Below are 18303 nucleotides of genomic sequence, written 5' to 3'. Positions count from 1 at the left end.
CATTTTTTTTCATTTGATTTAGAAAATAAGAGGAATAAATCCTCTGTTTTACTGTTCTTGAGATATGACTGCTTGTAAAAGCACTTTTTGCAGAAGGTCTCCCATTTCATTGAACACACCACTATGATCACCTATAGTATGATGAGATTCTAAACTCTCCAAAAAATAAAAATTAGGAGGAAATGTGGGGAAGAAAAGTTCCAGGTATTCATTAGCAACAGCTTGTAACTAGAGTACTGTGCCCAATTCTGAAAATCAAGCAAAGTTATGTGTGGACCAGTTCAAGAGGACCGAGAGAAGAGCAATGAAGATAATCAGAACTCTGTCAAGACTAATGCATAGGACTGAAAAGAACTACAGATATTTAATATCCAGAAAAGAACAGAGAAAGGAAGTATTACAATAGTCCATAAATACATTAAACAGTGCAATCCAAATGAAGGGAGTCATCTCTTCTACATGTACATAGTAACAGAATAAGAAATGAAGGATTTAAATTGTGGCAAGTAAATGTTTAGCCCTGAGCATCACAAAGTTGCTTGTTATTCTCCAGCATTAAGGATGGTTAAAGTATTAGTACAAATTGTCTAGAGTTGTGAAAAATTAATCTTTGAAAGCTAAGAAAAAGTTAGATAAACACATATGAGGAACATAATAGGTATGTTGATTCTGCTTTGCGGCAGAGATGGAGTAGATGATTGAAGCTCCTTCCAACACTATCTTTAATGGTTCTTTCTGTAAGACAATGCATCACCTGCTGCAGATAGTGCCCATTTGCTCCCATTTGCTTCATTCTTGTTATAGCTACATAGTTTCCTATACTTCAGTTTCTGAGACTTGCAAACAAACAGTAATTCACAGCAAGCAATATGAAACAAATTTCAGTGATTAAACGGCAAATTTTCCACAGCTATTTGTACTCTGTCTGAAGCAAGGAGTACTACAGTCGTCAGCTGAGGTGTCAGTGCTGTTGTCAGCTGAGGTGTCAGTGCAGTGTGAACAGAAAAGCAAGCTGTCAGACTTTAATCACCTCACACATACCCAGTCACAACATCTGGAAAGCAGCAGGTAGGAAGTCTCACAATTTATATTTTTCTAAGTTTGTCAGGGGAGGAAAAAAGTGACTGTCATTAATCTTTATGTAACACCTGTACTCAAGAATGTAGTTGTTTTGTACATATGCAATGCAACAACTCTTATGATTTCTTCATTGCAAAGAGAAGTGCGAATACACAGGCTTAATTATGTTTGGTGTCTCTGAGTGAAGGATACAAAATCACACCCAGAACAGGCACTGACTGCACAATTCCTTTTGACCTGAAGATTCTGCAACATTAGAACACATACTAACTCAGCACTTAAGGAAGAAGCTGCAAATTCAGTTAATGTAAATTTTCAGCAGTATACGGACATTTCATATTTCATAACCTTTTCTTTGTGCAGTTTTTTTCCCACCATATTTATCTGGAATGGAAGAAGAGATTTTTTTTTTCTTTCCTGGAATGGCTTTTTTTCTCTTTTTGAGAGAACAGATCAAGTGCGTTCTCATACTCTGACTTCAGAAAACTTTTATTTATCTGCATGTAAGTCACTTAAGTCACCTTGCTCACTGACTAAATATTCAAAAGGCAAATTTGGCTTGTTTGATGTTTTGAAGAAATTATTAGTGTTTCATAAACACTTCATTATCAGAAATGCCTTTTTTTTTTTTAATAAAAAAAAAGAAAGAATGGTATGACAAAACAATACCTGTTTATGTACAGGAGAATCTGGTTCCCTCTAGTGGATTATTATAAATTAGCACTGGTCCAGATAAGGATATACTGACAGCAGCACATGGTAGGAAAAGAAGTGTTTGGAAGAAAGTCAAACTCCACACCATCACATGAACTATACAAAGAGTCCAAATCACCTTCTACCTTCTGTCTCCAAACCCTTTCAACAGAAGTTTGGAAAAACGGTATTGTCAGTAATAATGACTGCTGCCTTCAGAAATCATTTGTCACTTTCACAAATACAAAATTTGCCTATAGTATTGGCTGTTTCTTGAATCTCACCAAATACTGCTTTCTCACTATAGAATAATTGCTGATGTCAGGCTTCTAAAGATACTATATGAAGATACCTTGATAATTAATATAAATAATACATTTATTATACTTTACTACTTTTGCCCTGTATGTCTGGTCATCACAAACAAAAACACTTTAAAAACGTACGTGTTTGCTACCTTTCTTTCTCCTGTCTAGGAAGACTTCACAATTTCTTCTTCTAGGTAAGACTTATCAACAAAAATGGATAATACTTTATTATTACCAGAGACATCATCATCTTCATTCCAGCCTGGACGATTCCCTCTTTCTTCCACTATTGTGCTCGTCTTCTTCTTTAATAAATACTGGCGACCAATTGTCATCTTCCCAGCACGTTTTGCTCCTTTCACAATACTTTTTGAGAAGGTACTATAAATTCATAACAATAAAAATATTACAAAAGATGAATATAATTCTCCACAATAGCACATACAGATTTTTAGGATGAACAGGCTTACCCATATAAAAAACATTTTGTATTTTCTCATTTAATAACAAAACCATGACCACCAGAAATATGACTTCCTATATTAATTTTTAAATGCTAATTTTATTACTTGGAGAGTAATTTTACCTATTATATATATAACATAATGAATAAGCAGCCATAATCTTTCTTTAGGTATTTGTACTTTGCTAGCAATGTAACAAATCTATGAAGATAGCAGAATGAAGGCAGGAAAGACAGATATTACCTTAAAGTTTTGAGATTCCATGACTACCTTGGAATTCTGCTTCCCCATGTCAACAATGCAATAATCAAGAAAGAATCACTGAAACTACCACTCTGAAATGGCATAAGAATCCATCTAGTCTAGTAAAAACTAATGTGCAACATAAGATTCAAAAGGGGACCCAAAGCCGAAACTCTAGATTAAAGTAACAAGGACAACTGAACAGACTATACTAAAGAGTAAAATGAATTCTAGCCTACATTAGGTTACTAACCTAAAATGTAATACACAAGAAATCTCTTTCTATGTTGGCATAGTTCGCACAGCTGAAAATGTTATTTATATTGTGCGTGTTTCAAAATGTAATGAGATACTTGTTCCAATTTACTGTAGCAAGAATAAACAGTATGTTCTTATATACACATTTATTTCGTATCAATCTACCTTGTTTTCAGTAAAGATAAAAAGACAGAGAATAGCAATCAGTTATTTTGGTTTTCTTGAGAACTGATTAAATGATCTGGAGATCTGAAAATCTGTCTGTTTGAACTATTTGACTAGTAGTAAACAAGTCTGACTGTTTGAACTATTTGACTAGTAGTAAACAAAAAGAGAGTGACAGAAGAAGAAGAATGACTATACCGGAATGAAGTGTTCTTTTCTTTTTGCTTTGGTAAAATTATCTGTGGTGCTGTTTGCCCAGCTGCAAATGCAAAAGTGCTGAAGATAGACTGAGGATAGCGGAACTTCATTAGCTGTTTCTTAAATATTTCCACCACTTCAGGACTTACTTCTTCATCAAATGCTACTTTAATTAACTGCATATAAAGACAGGACATGTTAGAAAATATAAAAAAACTATGATAAAATAAATTAAAAGATCCTAATATATATTATATATATAATATAATATATATTAACAAAACCCACATACTTAGGCAGTACTATGCCCATCAGAAAATACAAATATATATACGTATATCCTATTGATTTTGAGGGATATCATACAGCTCATTCTTTTTTGTTGTTGTTGTTTACTTTTTGCATTTTTGTTGTAACTAATACTAAGGTATTTTCACTGTGAAGCATCTGGAATTCTCATAATACCAAACACAGAAATATTTTAAGTGGTTGTGCTGGTGCTATGATGTCTACAACAGTTAAAGTGCTAGTCACATGGGATAGCTCAGGTTGGAAATATTCTGCCAGCTCTACTATACATCAGAAAGTAAAGTTGGTAATGTACTCTCATCAAATCAACAAATTCAGCATTCATATGTCACAAGCATTAACCTTACATTATTTAGTGATCCTAATTTTTGCCTCACCTTCCAAAGTCTAGAAAACTGCTAATAATAAAGCGTAATAGTGAAATCTGATCCTTGGAAAGGAACTAACCTCATGCTATTCAACACTGATCCATTCAGCCCATTAGAAATGTTTTTTAAAAACTTCTCATTTATTTATTATTTAATTGTTATTATTTTTCTTTAAATTACACTCCATCATCCTCAGATAAAAGTATGATAGTCAAATCTTCAGGGAAAAAGAATTAAAAAAACTAAGGCAGAGATAAAATAGGGAATCCATAAAAGGGCTCAAAAGAACTTTAAGAATGTGCAAAAAGCAAACAAAGAAATATCCTAGAGCTTTATCTTTGATTGCATACCTACATACGTTTTGAAGTTTGCTTGTCATCTTGAAGGTGGATTTCATTTTTTTAATTTCACTTGTTTTGTAATTACTTTCCAAAAGATTAATAACTCTGTTGTTCTATGATCTCCTTGAAGGAATTTTTAGAAGCTATACTGATACAAAGTTTTAAAGATATTAAATAGCATAACTACAGCCAAAAGACTCTGAACATCCTAATTAATAAACAAAGATGGGGGTTGGGTTGCTGCTATCTTATACTGTATCAAACACTAGCTGTTACAAAGGGAACAGAAAGAAAACCGTTTTCATTTTCATAACCTAATACAGCACTATGCTAAACAAAAGCAGATATGATGTTTGACCAGAATCCAGCACTAAAAACACTGAGCTAGGTCTGCATTTAGCACATCACTGAAGTATGTTAATTATCCTGGTAAAAGTATTTCTGGAAAAAAAAGTTTTCATGAAGTCCTCTCAAAAAGTCCATAGGAACAACTTTTTTTTTTTTGGTTGTTTTACTTATTTGTATTCCTAATCTTATCCTTTTGACTGGGATATTTAAGGATGATCAGTTAAATAATGTCCACTTTGTAAGCAACTACTAAAATGTTGATAATCTATTTTATTTTCAGATGTTAAAGAGTTATTGTTCTCAATGAAATTTTATTTCTGCAGTCAGCCACCCCAGCAGAGTATTTCTTGTCTTAAGCACTGAAGTCTACTTTCAGTCTGTGATATAAATTCATTGTCTTCAACTTCCCATCTCCTAGGATTTAACCACAGATTAGATTACCACCAATAAGGAACATTTGGAGGCTTCAGAGAAGTCATGATTCCCAATTCTTTGAAGTCCATCTTTGTCAATTGGCACTAAGTGCCTCTGCTGAACACACTGAAATAGCACTTGACCGGATCCAAAATAGAAAGGTGAGAAAAGCAGAGAAAGAAACATGAAAACAGTAATGCTGTGAGTATCAACTGGGCCAAAAAAAAGTGAGAGTTTCTATGAGAGGAGTCCACATTCTGTATTGACTTGACAGGCCAGGAAACTGAGCTCTTCCCAAGTATCAGGACAAACTGCTGCTCAAAAGTATTCTGAGCTTTCTGTGTCATGTAAGTTTTACAAAATTTCCTTTTACCTGAAAGGTAGCTGAAGTGATCTGCAGTCCTTCTTGCATACTCTGCTGCAACTGGTTTTGTATAGTGATCTTCTTCTCCTTCGTAACAGATGCAATAGGAAAGCTCCGGATCACTGCCTGCTCCCCCACTGAGGACCACAGAATGTCGTTTATAGATACTTGTTAGATTACAGAATCAGTTCTGTTTTGGTCACACTGTACTTTGAACAGATAGGAATGACCAAGTACAAAGCAATAGGAAAAATAACAGTACAGAATTAATTTCAGGCAAAAGACCTGAAAAGTTGAAAATTCAAATATTATCCATAATCTGTTTTTTTTTTTTCTGCTTAATTTAGCATAGTTGGAAAAATATTCTCCTTCTGAGTCTTCCTACATATTGGAAATGCACCCCTACAATCTAGGTTGGAAGGGGGTGAAGAAACAGCTTCAAACTTACTCCATTTTTGTATTGCATTATGCACCTTATAAACAATGAACGTTGTATCCTAATTTCTTTACATATGACTGTGAACTTTCCAAAATAAACTTGTACTTCTGAAAGACAATTTAATTTAATGGCAAGTGTCAAAATATAAAAATCTATCATTCAGAAGAGCAATTTCCATTACATATTAAAAGCAATAGTTAATTTATTAACAATCATTGAAAGGAGAATACTAACTTTAGAATGTTTTTCATTTTACACAATTCCAGCATCTGAAAAAAATGATTTATTGGAAAGCTAGGAGTAGTGGAAACCACAGATATATATGAACATCAATATAGGAAAATATGTAAGAGCACAGTATATATGTTGCCTCATTTGAAGAAATCCAGTTAAGTTAAATACAAAATCAAGATCAATCATTGTCAAAGCTAGTGATGAAAACCTATAATAAAAGATTATTCCAATGTCATCAACATGAAAAATTATACTTAGAGGTATATGCATTTTGATGCTGATGCTTGAATAGATAGGCCAACTCAAAGTCTTGCCTATCTGAAGTACTACAGTTATCATTGTTTATTTTTCTTACCCAGCTGATCATGAGGAGTGCCTTTGAATATAATTCTGTAGGTGGTAAGGAACAAAGCTCCTTCAGCAGGGAGGATGTGAGGACCTCCAAGCAGTCCTCCTGTAGCTTCCTCTCTGCCATCAGGATCCAGTAGCACACGGAGTCCTTCACAAACAAATTCTTCTCCTGGCAGTAAAGCTGGTCGTAGAATTTTGGGCTGATGCAAATAAATTAGCGTAAGTGTAATAGGGATACCAGTGTTATAGCTCAGCCTAGTTATATTTGGCATAAAAAAAGATTCAAAACAAAATTGTTATGAGACTGATTCCACAGAAGGGAGATGGTGTTTGGACTCAACTAAGAGAAATGGGTCTCAAAAAACAGAGGGTATGCAACAGCTTGTTTATGATCAGAAGTCTGGCTCTTCTAGTTTTGTAAGTTCATGTTTCAGGAGACCAAAGCCAAGTGCTATTTATCACTGGTGGAAAATTTCTAACAATGTTTTGATGTTTCCTCCTAACATTATGAGGGGGAAAAAAATGACTGAATTGCATGATTCTAATACTTGTAAGGAATACAAACATGTTTCATAATACTTGCCTTCTGTATTGGTGGAAGCCTTCTACTCTCACGATGGACAGCCTCCAGGGTCTCTATGTGCATTGCTACAATGCCTGGAAATCAGTAATACCATAAATGAAGTCTGGCATAATATGAGAGAGAAAGTTGCTATCTAATTAGAACTCTGATATTCTAAAATTCTCAAATTTAATCATCAAGGGAATAGTTAGTTGAAATTCAACAGCAATTACAGTCTTTAAAGGAAATCTGATCTTCTATCCCCACTGAAATTAACTGAAAGGAAAATGTGCATTTCTTTCATTAGAAAAGAAGAAAAATGAAAGACTACAAATGCATATTTTTTGTCACAATTCTTACCTGGTATCATGCAGTGAAGACCCTTGATGTGATCCTGTGTAACTCCGCTCTCTGTGCAAACCTTGTCAATAAATCTGGTGATGAAGCGTACAACTGCATTTGCCACATCATTGTTCTCAGAGTCCTCAAACCCACTTTCAGTGTCATAACTCTCTGCAACACTGCCTGCAATACTTTGGAGATAAATAGAAGATATTTCAAGTGTGGAAAAAATAAGCTGGTGAAACACGCGTGATACTTGCCTAGACACATAAAAGCTGTATCTTTTTCTAGTAAAAATACATAAACCACTTGCTGAAAACATATGCTCCTACCACAATTACACTGTATTCCCAGTATCATTAACGGTTTCAGAATTGCACGACGACATAGAACATTTTCTCCATGAATTCAGCAGTGAAGACCAGCCCGCAAGAGAAAAAACCAGATCAGTTGCTTGGAAATAATCTCCACGTCTTCTCAAAAAGTTAACTACATTATTTACAACCCATGTTAAATACAGAAGAATTAATTAAATGAATATTATAATTGCAGAGTAAAGTATTTAAAAACAGAAAAAGACTATAAAAAAGTATTTTGTGCTTCAGGTATAAAATACAATCAAGTCAGTGGGAGATGTATTTCAAACATCTGAAAAGGTTTCCCGTAACAACATTAAAAGCCAGATTCATACATTGTAATATATGCTGCAACTCATCTACTGAACATATCTCAATGACTGAGTTTAGAGGTGCTTAGTAGACAGTGGAGTTCAATACACATAAACTACTTGCTTCATGTCAGTGTCCTCATATAGTGTTCTACAATTTTATCATATGAGAATTTTGACTGGTCATAGCTAATAATGAAGACAATAAATAGAGAGGGAGGAAGGCTTGCTATGAAATCTCCTGGATTTGTGTGCTAGGGAAAGGAACTGTCTTTATGCTCCTCCTGCCCCCTTAGTAATCTAACATTTGTCCAAGTGGTATAGCCTTCTTGCTTTTTCTGACCTCAGTAACTTTCTTCCTTGAAGCTGTAGCAGCACAGAAATTGTAATTTTAAGGATATTTTTATATATATATATATATATATATATATACACTTTCTTGGAACAAACAAACAAACACCCTTCATGAACATAAACTCAAATTATAGGAAAACTAACAGAGTAAACAGTAATTTTTGGGCTGCTGTTTTCTTTCTCATTATACTCTAGTGTTTGTCTTCAATGTTTGCATTACCACATTAAAAATTCTTACTGAAGCAATACAATTATCATGCTTCTTTAAGTGGCAGTAAATTTGTCGATGTGATACTTCATCATTTAAGAGGAACCATGTTAGATTCCCACTCTCCTTAATTAATGATCTTGAAAATAAGAGAAGATACTGAAAAAAACTGATGTTTAGATGAAGTTCTAAAAACTAGCAAGTTTTTGAAAGCAGTGTCCCAACATGACTGATTACCACTGAACTTGTGTACCCACCTGTTTGTGACAATACTATTACTTCCACTCTCCCAGTCACCAGTAGCTGATGCTCTCAATAACTTGTTCTTACTTGTATCCAGCGGTACTAGCAGGTAGACCATGAGGTTAGCAAAATGAATTGCCTGACTGAAAACTGTACTTTCCTCATTCTGGACTAATTCCTGCTGAGTTTGTTTATTAAGAGTTGGCCATAATCGCAACTGTTCAGCAGCCAGGTCCATTGCTGTCTTATCGTGGTCCAGACCTACAGAACTTTTGTCCTAAAAGACATATAAATACAAATAAACTATAACTCTAAAAAACAACTTTTAGTAAAAAAAAGTTTATTAAAATGTTTATTAAAATTATTTGATTGTTTGAATTATATATTTATTTAAAAATAAAAAGCAGATAGCTATGGTTAGTAGGGTTTAAGGAGAGTATGATTACAGCAACTCAGGATTGAAGTAGTTTACTGAAATACACAAGTAGCATTTCCTACTGTAGACAGGTCTAATTTAACATCATTTCTTTCTAGATCTTTTTTTATGCTGCATAATCTTTTATGTTACTTCAGAGTGGTTTACTGATTTTAATATAGCTGCTTTCCTTAGCCTATCCGCTTAGCTCACATAAGATCAAGCATAAATCAGATTGAGAAACAACATGCAGCTGACTGCTTGATGCAGATGATATCTTCTAAATTCCGAGGATGTCCAGGTGAGGCGAGCTTTTATATAAATAGTTTCCAGACCAGCTGAAAACATTCAAGTCTTTGCATGTTGGAGTCCAATTCTAGCATTTGCTTGGATCAAATTAGGTAGATGACATGCAGCCAAATTATATTACAGCCTGAGGAAATTAGAATAAAGGAATCTGGAAGCTGATATGACTGACCTAACACCTGATGTTAAATTATTAGAGGTATAAGTATCCTGTAAACGTTTTTCTTCATACTACGTAAAGCTCAGCTAATTTAGCATACAAACACATGTGACACTTTAAGTAGATGCTTTCTTCTAAGTTTTACTATTCTTTGAATTTGTCCTTATACAGCGTCAGATGTAAAGGGGCTCCCAGTACACAACCACAGAGTCCTTTTCTCTTTACTCCTGGTATGTCTGACATGCCTTTTCAATTCTTCATTCTAACTACGTTTCTGGTAATCTCTCTCTTTATTTTACTTCTTCTCTTTACAGTGCTGTATGTCTTTGGGAAGCACACATTTTTCAGTCGCCTATTTGATAGCTCTATTTTCATAAAAGAAGAGAGATTACAAATAGCTTTTTACTATGTGTATGTGCTCCTTAAAAATTCTAATTTTAGTATGCTGCAAGACTTCCCATTATACTTACATTTTTGCATTAGAGGCATACTTTCGTCTTATTGAGAAGGTTTGTGTTCTGGAAGATCTGTCCAATCTTAATAAAGCAAGCAATACCATTCAACAGAAACCAGCCTAGGGCTTGATAACAATCTATTACAGGGACACTGGAACTGCTGCTATCTTAAGCTGTTGATGTAACAGAACTCTTGCTAGTTGTCACATTATTATAAGTTACTATTTTCAGGAAAAAATACACCTTAAAGGGTGGAAAAATGACACAAAGAGTTGTTTTACATAAAAATCATAACGGCAACATCAAATTATAATGCTTTGCAGATAAGTCCAAATTTTTGTTATTTTTACTGTTCATGAATACTGCCAAAGATCAGTAACTGAGTATCAGTGTGATTATTTTTTTCCACCACTGTTAAGTAAGTGCCCTAAAAAAGCTTTACGTGAATGAACTGTGAAAATGCTCTTTCTGTACTTCTCTAAGCTGACCTCCTAAAGAATATTTTTCTTCAGAAAATTAAGTGCAAACAACATTTTTACATTAAAGATGATATTCTAAAGCACGGTATTTATTTTCAGAAAAGTATAGGTAAATGTTAAGACATTTTCTTCAATTGCAAAATTCTTCCTGACTGAGATTTTTCAAGTATTTTTTCATAGGTTTAACTTGGACACTAACTAGTAGCACATCTTCATATGAACATAGATATGTATCAGTATCTTTAACAGAGGAAAAATGAGAGAAAAACACAGAAAATTTGAAAAACCATAACTTACAAGATAATTAAAATGTGAGTAAAAAATACTACCCTGATATTTAATACATTCTCCTACCTTTTGTCTCAATTGTACTGCATGGTTGTCTTCTTTGGCTGTAAGGTAGAGGGAACGAACTTGATTTTGCACATTGCCATAGAAGGTTGTTTCCCAAAACTGCTGGTTAGTCCAGATAGGATGGTCTTGTACACAGGTATAAGCAAACTGACTAACTCCAGGTGCTAATTTCTGAAAGCAAAAAAAGTACAAAATAGGCAAAATTCTCCTATTATTTCATTTTTGTTCACAGGCTGTGACTTGAATATTGAAAATTTTATCAAAGCAGTTGTACACGACTAAATATGCAATATATGCCATCTTTTGTAATGTAATGTAGGAAAGACAAATTATCTCTGGTTTTGTGCCCTTAAAAAATTAATGTTGTATACAAGTCTAATGCCAGTGCAAGGCATGGCTTTCTTGATTCACTATAGAAAAATGAGACTCCAGAGCGAGAATTCTGTGATGACAGTATAGAACACTGCTCTAATACAAAATATTTTCCTTGCCAACAAAACGTAATATTTTTAATATCCTACATCACAGAATTACGTATTCAAACAGAAGAAAATTCTCATTTCATTTAGAAGTCAGAACTACGGTAATGAAATTTAAAATAACTGTACACGGCAACTGAGTCCTTCCAATAGGCTGCATTTGTTGCAGCAGCACAAGATGAGATAAATTGTTCTCTTCACTGCCATCTACTGCATTGTATTACCCACATCCAGCTCCTGAAAGAGTACTCACTGAATGCATATGTTCCTGGAGTCACAAGGGTCTGGATCCCTATGCTAAGGTCTCAAACAAACAGTATCAACACTCATTACCAAAGCACTGTTTTTTCAAGTAGGTCTATTTATTTAAGTGGCACTAGTCCTTCAGCAAGTTGCTTAATATTCTTGATAACCACATAGAGTGAAAATAAATTTATTTCAATAACTCCAAATATGAAGCATCAAATCTTCTACCAGATGTTCTCACTTTCTGAAAAAGTCCACAGAAACAATCGTGTTTTATACCGCGTATAGCAAAGAAGCACACAATCTAAATATCTACTTATTTCTACAGTAAAACCGAATGCGTTACCAGATGCCTCATCTAATATTTTTCACTGTCAGACTACTACCTATACCTGAAATACACACTATATCTAGAAGCAGAATTTTACCTTAATGATTATGTTCTAAAACATTTTACTCTAGATCAAAAATACTACTTGATTGCATATTTACAATTCTACAATCATACACAACAGCCAGTACATATAATAATTCCTTAGTAAGAACTCAAATGGAACACTAGAAAATTGTTACTGAAAATTTTGAAGTCTGGTTTACAGATTTCTGGTTTTGCAATTCTTTGAACTGTGTTTTCCACACTATGCTCTTCCAAGTACAACATGAACTGAAAGTCCTGATCATGTGCCACTTATTCATTCCCTATTGAAGACAAGTTCCTTTGAAATGGTATGATTGAGGAAATAATTTGTAACACACTACTAAAATTTAGCCAATTGAAATACCTTCTTGCAATTAACCATCAAAAAGTGATAAATATAAATTTTATTTAATCATGCACAAATTTCATCAAAATTTCTTAGTAACCTGTTAAATCCAAATATATGGAAGATGCAAATTACATTAAAGGAGACTTTGTTTATTCATTATGGATCGAAACATAAGACAACTGGTTAGTTTAGGCTCCCAGGTTTCATTTGTGATGAAGTTTATGGTAGCTCACATGAATTGATAACTGATCATCTGATTACTGCACAGTAAGAGCTCCCATCTCTGATGGTTAACTGATGTTAAATCACAGACCAGAACAGCTCACATAATCTCTTCCCGATCACAGAATGGTTGAGGTGGGAAGGGACCTCTGGAGATCATGCGTCCAACCTCCCCTGCCTCAAGCTGGGCCACACAGAGCAGGTTGCCCAGCTCCCTGTCCAGATGGCTTTTGAAGAAAAAAGAAAAGAAAGAAATAAAAGAAAGTTTAAACTCATAATCCTAGGTCTATAATAACAGTGTTCCAGAAATAAAAATGAAGCAAATGATTTTCACATGGGGATGAATGTGATAGAAAAGCTGAGGGGCTTTTAGATGCCCTTCCCGTGCTCATAATTTACAATTACTAATAGCCATGTACAAATCACAATTTTTAAAGGATAGATTTATGTTCAAATATATTGACATAAATCTGTACTGACCAGTTAACTCCTAGGCAACATAAAAATAGCCCATTTACAAAAGGATGAAGGAAAATGCATCAAAATGCTAAGCTATCATAAATATTATCCTTCCTATCACCTACAGGTGCTAAAACAAATTGCAAAATCCGACAGTGGCTAGAGCACTGAATCAAAGTCAGGACTTGCAGTTCCAAGCTCAGCTCTGCCTTTTTTGGGGGGCAAAACCACTTAGGATTCTCACCTTGTTTCAGTTAATTTGTGAAAAATCAACATGAATAGAAACCTCAAGAAACTCATGGTTGCTCCTATGCAGTCAAAATCCTTGGAGTAGAAGTTGTCTCAGTACAAATACAAGCATTCCATGAAGCTTCAAGTGTCTATATTCTCCGTCCTGAGTGCTTAGCCTAGAATGGAAACTAATCTAATACATTGAATGGGCCCCAATGTTTACTGTTGCAGGCAAAAGGAATTTGCACAGGATTTCTCTGATTTAAGTAAAACAGTAGTTCAGTGTTTTTCCTCAAGCAATACTACATATATAACATGAATCTTCACCTATCTTTCCATAAGACAGCTAAAGTATAATGATATTTATGCTCTTTTTCTCTGTCCTGATAATTAATTTCTGCCAGACAGGATGAATGTAGGAGTCGGCAAAAGAATTTCCTACTTATAAGGGAGGATTTAAGGGCTGACAGCTTAAAATACACACCAGTAGAAAATCATAAAAATACTTTTGAACAGATAAAGTCCTTCATCTAAAGCTGTCTGTATGATAGCCTAAATGGCCACAGAGGTGTAAGCTATAATAAGTTCCAGAAAATGAGTGATCTTCTGCAAAGTACACCGAGATCTTGCAATAGACTAAGAGCACTTAACAACAACAAAATCCCCTCCAGCCCACATTACATACGAAAGAGACATCACCCATATCAAAACAATGAATTACATTCTACAGTCTGTGAAAACACAAGCTAGATTTGGGACTTGCTATGTGTGACTGTATGTAATTTCCTGAAATCAGGAATGAAATTCGCATTGTTTCCACCTTACTGAGTGGCACAGGACAATACCTGCCTCAATTTTTTTCTCTTTTTCCTGACACTGGATACTTCTGGTTCTGAAAATGATACTTACAGCTCAGTGAAAAATATGTACCAACTCCCAGGACTCCCAGGCACACTGAGAGGTGCCCCAGCAGCTTCTCTATTACATTATGTTATTTATATTGCTTATTTCTGGTAAAGAAAAGCATGCTTGGCACCGATCGCTCATCAGTCATTATCTGCGACACCACACAAGCTTAAAGAAGAAAGCAAGTTTGTTCTAGCAAAGCAAAGGATCGAGTTCTTGATTATAAAGTTGAAAAAAAGAATGAAAAAACCAAAAAGAGTAAAAAGCAGAATATGAATGCACCTGAAACTTCTGTTTTCTCACCGGTATTACCTAGGGTTTTACTGCATGCCTCTTAAGGAGCAAACTCAACAACACCAAATTGCCAGAAGCACTGACCTTCAGAAGTAAACTTAATTTCTGTCTCCAACTTGTATTCTGGGTTACGGGTTTGGATATTTTTGGTGACAAGATAAAGGAAGAGAGGGGAGAAGGAGGTTGCTGCTGAATAAAAGCAAATAAAAGCTTTGTCCTCAACTCCTCAAGGAATCACTATGCTACGGTTTATCTGCTTGACTTCTGAGAGAAAGCTACTGCAACATTAGTGAAATTACCGCCCAAACTTCTCTGCATACCAAAGGGGATCAAAGCACTCCCTCTGTGCTGGGTAATGTTCTCCCTGGTAGTCTGCAAATGTAAGTTTATAGATCAGCCAGGACATAGCAAGACATTCGATTACCAACCATCACATATCAAGAACAGGTTCCACTTACTGCAGGCAACATGCTGCCCCTCTTCAAAGTGACATAAACCAAGCTTCTGCATGTGGCCATATTCCATGACCCAGTCCTGTATTCACGTGTCTGTTGTGCCCACACAGACACCTGATAAATTCAAAGGACTTCTAAGAAGCCCAGAGGATCACACTACAGAGACTGACCCGCAGAGGTAAGACTTATCTATGTACTAACTTCATACAACTTGCATCACATCATGCTTATATCAATATTCACCACAGCATACAAATACTGAAACTAGTGTACGTGTATATGAATATGTTTTCAAGCCTGACTGAGTGCTGCATGGATAGTGTAAGTAAAAAAAAAATAAAAATTAATCTATTCAATAAATGGCTTTCCCGCTTGGTCTAAAATACAAAATTATACCCATATGTATTGTAGACACAAATGTGGGCAAAGGTCACACAAGCATAAAGTAATAATTATTATGCTTCCATTATTTTTTTTTTTTTAGTTTTGCTTTTTACTGCTTTGGAAAAAAAAGGACACACAATACTAGATCAAGCATCTTCTCTCACCCCAAAACCTTTGCAACATGAGAGAAAACTGTTTGCCACCTTCTCCCACCCACCTTCAGAAAGTCCCGACAGGACTGGTCACAAGATTAATTTCCATTCTAAAATACTTTAAATTGTAAATAGCAACTTACAATGCTAATCTACTGTTATTTCACCAAGAAAAATAAAAGAAAGGCCAATTGACTTTCAATTCAGTGCTACCAAATCACAAATGGGTACACAAAACCAGCAGAGGGCAATAGAATTCTAGAATTTTGCAAATTTGGGATGTAACTCTGAATAGAGTTTTACTTATTGTATAGATTTTCTGGCAAAGGTGACTTAAACATCTAAATACATATTGTCTTTAATGCCAGATTCATGAAGATCATGTATGCATTACTTGAAGCTATACAGAGCATCTCAAAGATTTCTACAAAGATGTATGAAGACAGACATATGTTAACACAAAATTACATGTAACATTAAATAATACACAGTGAAATACTACTTCATTCTCTGAAGAGATAAAAAGATTTACAAAGTTCTATTATACACAGATCACACTAGGTAAATTAAAATCATCTAGAATGATGGACTTTCAGAAGGCACAAAAAAAAAAAAAGATAAAAAAAAGGTGACATTTTCGTTATTCGCTTCCAAAATTCCTTGCTAAGACAAACATTAAAAAAATCCTGTAGTTAGTCCCTCCCACAAATGTGCTAAAGTCACATTATACTCTTCTTTTCTGTGAAGAAATTCTTCTGGATTTTTTTCCACCTAAAAATACCTTTGAAAGTGAGATTTGCTCTACCTGCAAAGGCACAAAATCTGTTCTGCAGGAATGTATTATGTATCCTTTCAAAAACAAAGTACACAAATTAAAATATTAAAGGTCAAAGATGATGTTTTGGCATTTGTGATACTGCAAAACCACTTGACCATAGCTAAGAAGAACCCCCATATTCCTATTTTAACTAAAAGAAGTATGATTGCTTCTTACAAAAATAATGTACTGAACTATAATCTTTATTTGAAAGTAACTCCTAATGAATGTAATAAAAGCCCTTGATGGGAGAGTGTTTGGAAATACTGACAGAACTTTGACCATCACCTTAATACTTTCTTCTATGATCACACTCAAATTCATGAGCACCTATCAAGTAACTACATTATCCTTTCTCAACATTCAGTGAAATAATGTTTCTGTGTCACCTCTGTAAAACCTTCAGCCATAGTTAACCTACTGCTGGACGGAAGCAACAACAATTATGACGACTAATACTGCTTTACAGCTTCCTTGTTGTGCCTCAAACTGCCTGGCTTCAAGCATTAGTACTTATTTCAAACTCATATTGTAAACACTTCAGGAGAGGGATCATCATCTTTGTGTTCTTTGGTACAAAAGCAAGACCAGCAGCTCTGGTCTGTAATTAGGGCTCCTGGATTTTCCAGTAACACAAATACTACTAAGACAAAGATGTGATAACATTGTAAATCATCCTTAATCTATTTTTTGCCTGTCAGCTTGTATACATGCAAAACGACTAATATCTCTGAAGAACTATTACATATGATGATATATGGAAAAGCAATTGGTATATTAAGTTCATATTTTAAAATCTAGTTTATATCATAAAAATGCCACATGGTGTTTTTGTTACACTCCAGAAGTCTAGGAACTGACCTCAACCTAAAGGTTAAACACATACTTTTTCCTTACAAAATATGAATTGCCTGTAGGGATTAAAATCCAAAAATCTACTTCCAGTCCTGCAAAACGATTATTGTATATCATGCCATTTTACATTTTCACCTCACGCTACCGCTCTCCCTCTTTACAAGCCAGACTGTTACATGGAGTTGAAACATTACAATCTCTGCTGATATGAAGAAGTATTGTGGCTCTGATAGTAAAATAATAGCAAAATCCAACAATGAAAGCAAACACGTAATTCTTTTGATACTTGTAACTCCATCAGAAGTACCGCAGAAAAGGATTTATTCTCTGCTGTGTGATGTCCTTAGTTATGCTACTATTTATTCTAGAAGAGTTTTATGTAAAAATAGTCAGCACCTGAAGTCTGCCTACAAATACTTTCTTCTTCGTGGTTCAGTTTATTCCTTAACATCCAATATATGCTACAGGTATGCTCTTGCAGTTTTTAAGCATGTAACAATGTATTTTTTCTTTTAGGTAATTGACATGAGAAATTCTGAGAACAGATAAATACGAGTAAGAACTACTACTAAAAGAACGTTACTTAATACAGTTTCAGTCATGAAAACATTTACACAGACTAAGATAGCATCAAAACTGGCAGAATATAGAGATATAAGAAGAAAATTAATGGAAGCGGACAAAGCTTCTTGCCAGGATAATAAAGGAAGTCTTTCAGGATGGGAGTTTTCTAAATTAAAGCCAACAATTCAAGAGTGCAGAATGTTAAAGTGGTTTCATCCCAAGCACATCAGAGTAAGACAGAAATGACCAGAAGGAAAAACAGTAATTAGATCTAAAAATGAAAATCAATCAGTATAGAAAGCTAACACATTACAGAAAGTCCTTTTAGCTTTATAGAAGGCTAACCAACA

At 34.6% G+C, this 18303-nt stretch overlaps 1 protein-coding gene across 8 annotated transcripts in view; it reads right to left on the bottom strand.

The window, feature by feature from the left end:
- SBF2 (SET binding factor 2) overlaps positions 1-18303 on the bottom strand; it is a 255910-nt gene that overhangs the window by 47290 nt on the left and 190317 nt on the right. For all 8 annotated transcript variants that reach the window (XM_080593227.1, XM_080593222.1, XM_080593223.1 and 5 more), the window contains 8 exons: positions 11123-11293; positions 8968-9230; positions 7500-7672; positions 7161-7234; positions 6582-6777; positions 5563-5690; positions 3410-3585; positions 2317-2462 (listed from right to left, as the gene is read on the bottom strand). In XM_080593227.1, the coding sequence (XP_080449353.1) occupies positions 2317-2462; positions 3410-3585; positions 5563-5690; positions 6582-6777; positions 7161-7234; positions 7500-7672; positions 8968-9230; positions 11123-11293 (1327 nt within the window). The remainder of the gene's footprint in view (positions 1-2316; positions 2463-3409; positions 3586-5562; positions 5691-6581; positions 6778-7160; positions 7235-7499; positions 7673-8967; positions 9231-11122; positions 11294-18303) is intronic.

The sequence above is a fragment of the Anser brachyrhynchus genome (genome assembly GCF_964034855.1).
Source record: "Anser brachyrhynchus genome assembly, chromosome: 5".
NCBI classification, from domain to species: domain Eukaryota; kingdom Metazoa; phylum Chordata; class Aves; order Anseriformes; family Anatidae; genus Anser; species Anser brachyrhynchus.
Note: the sequence above shows the minus strand (reverse complement) of the source record. Positions and strands in the feature narration are given on the sequence as shown.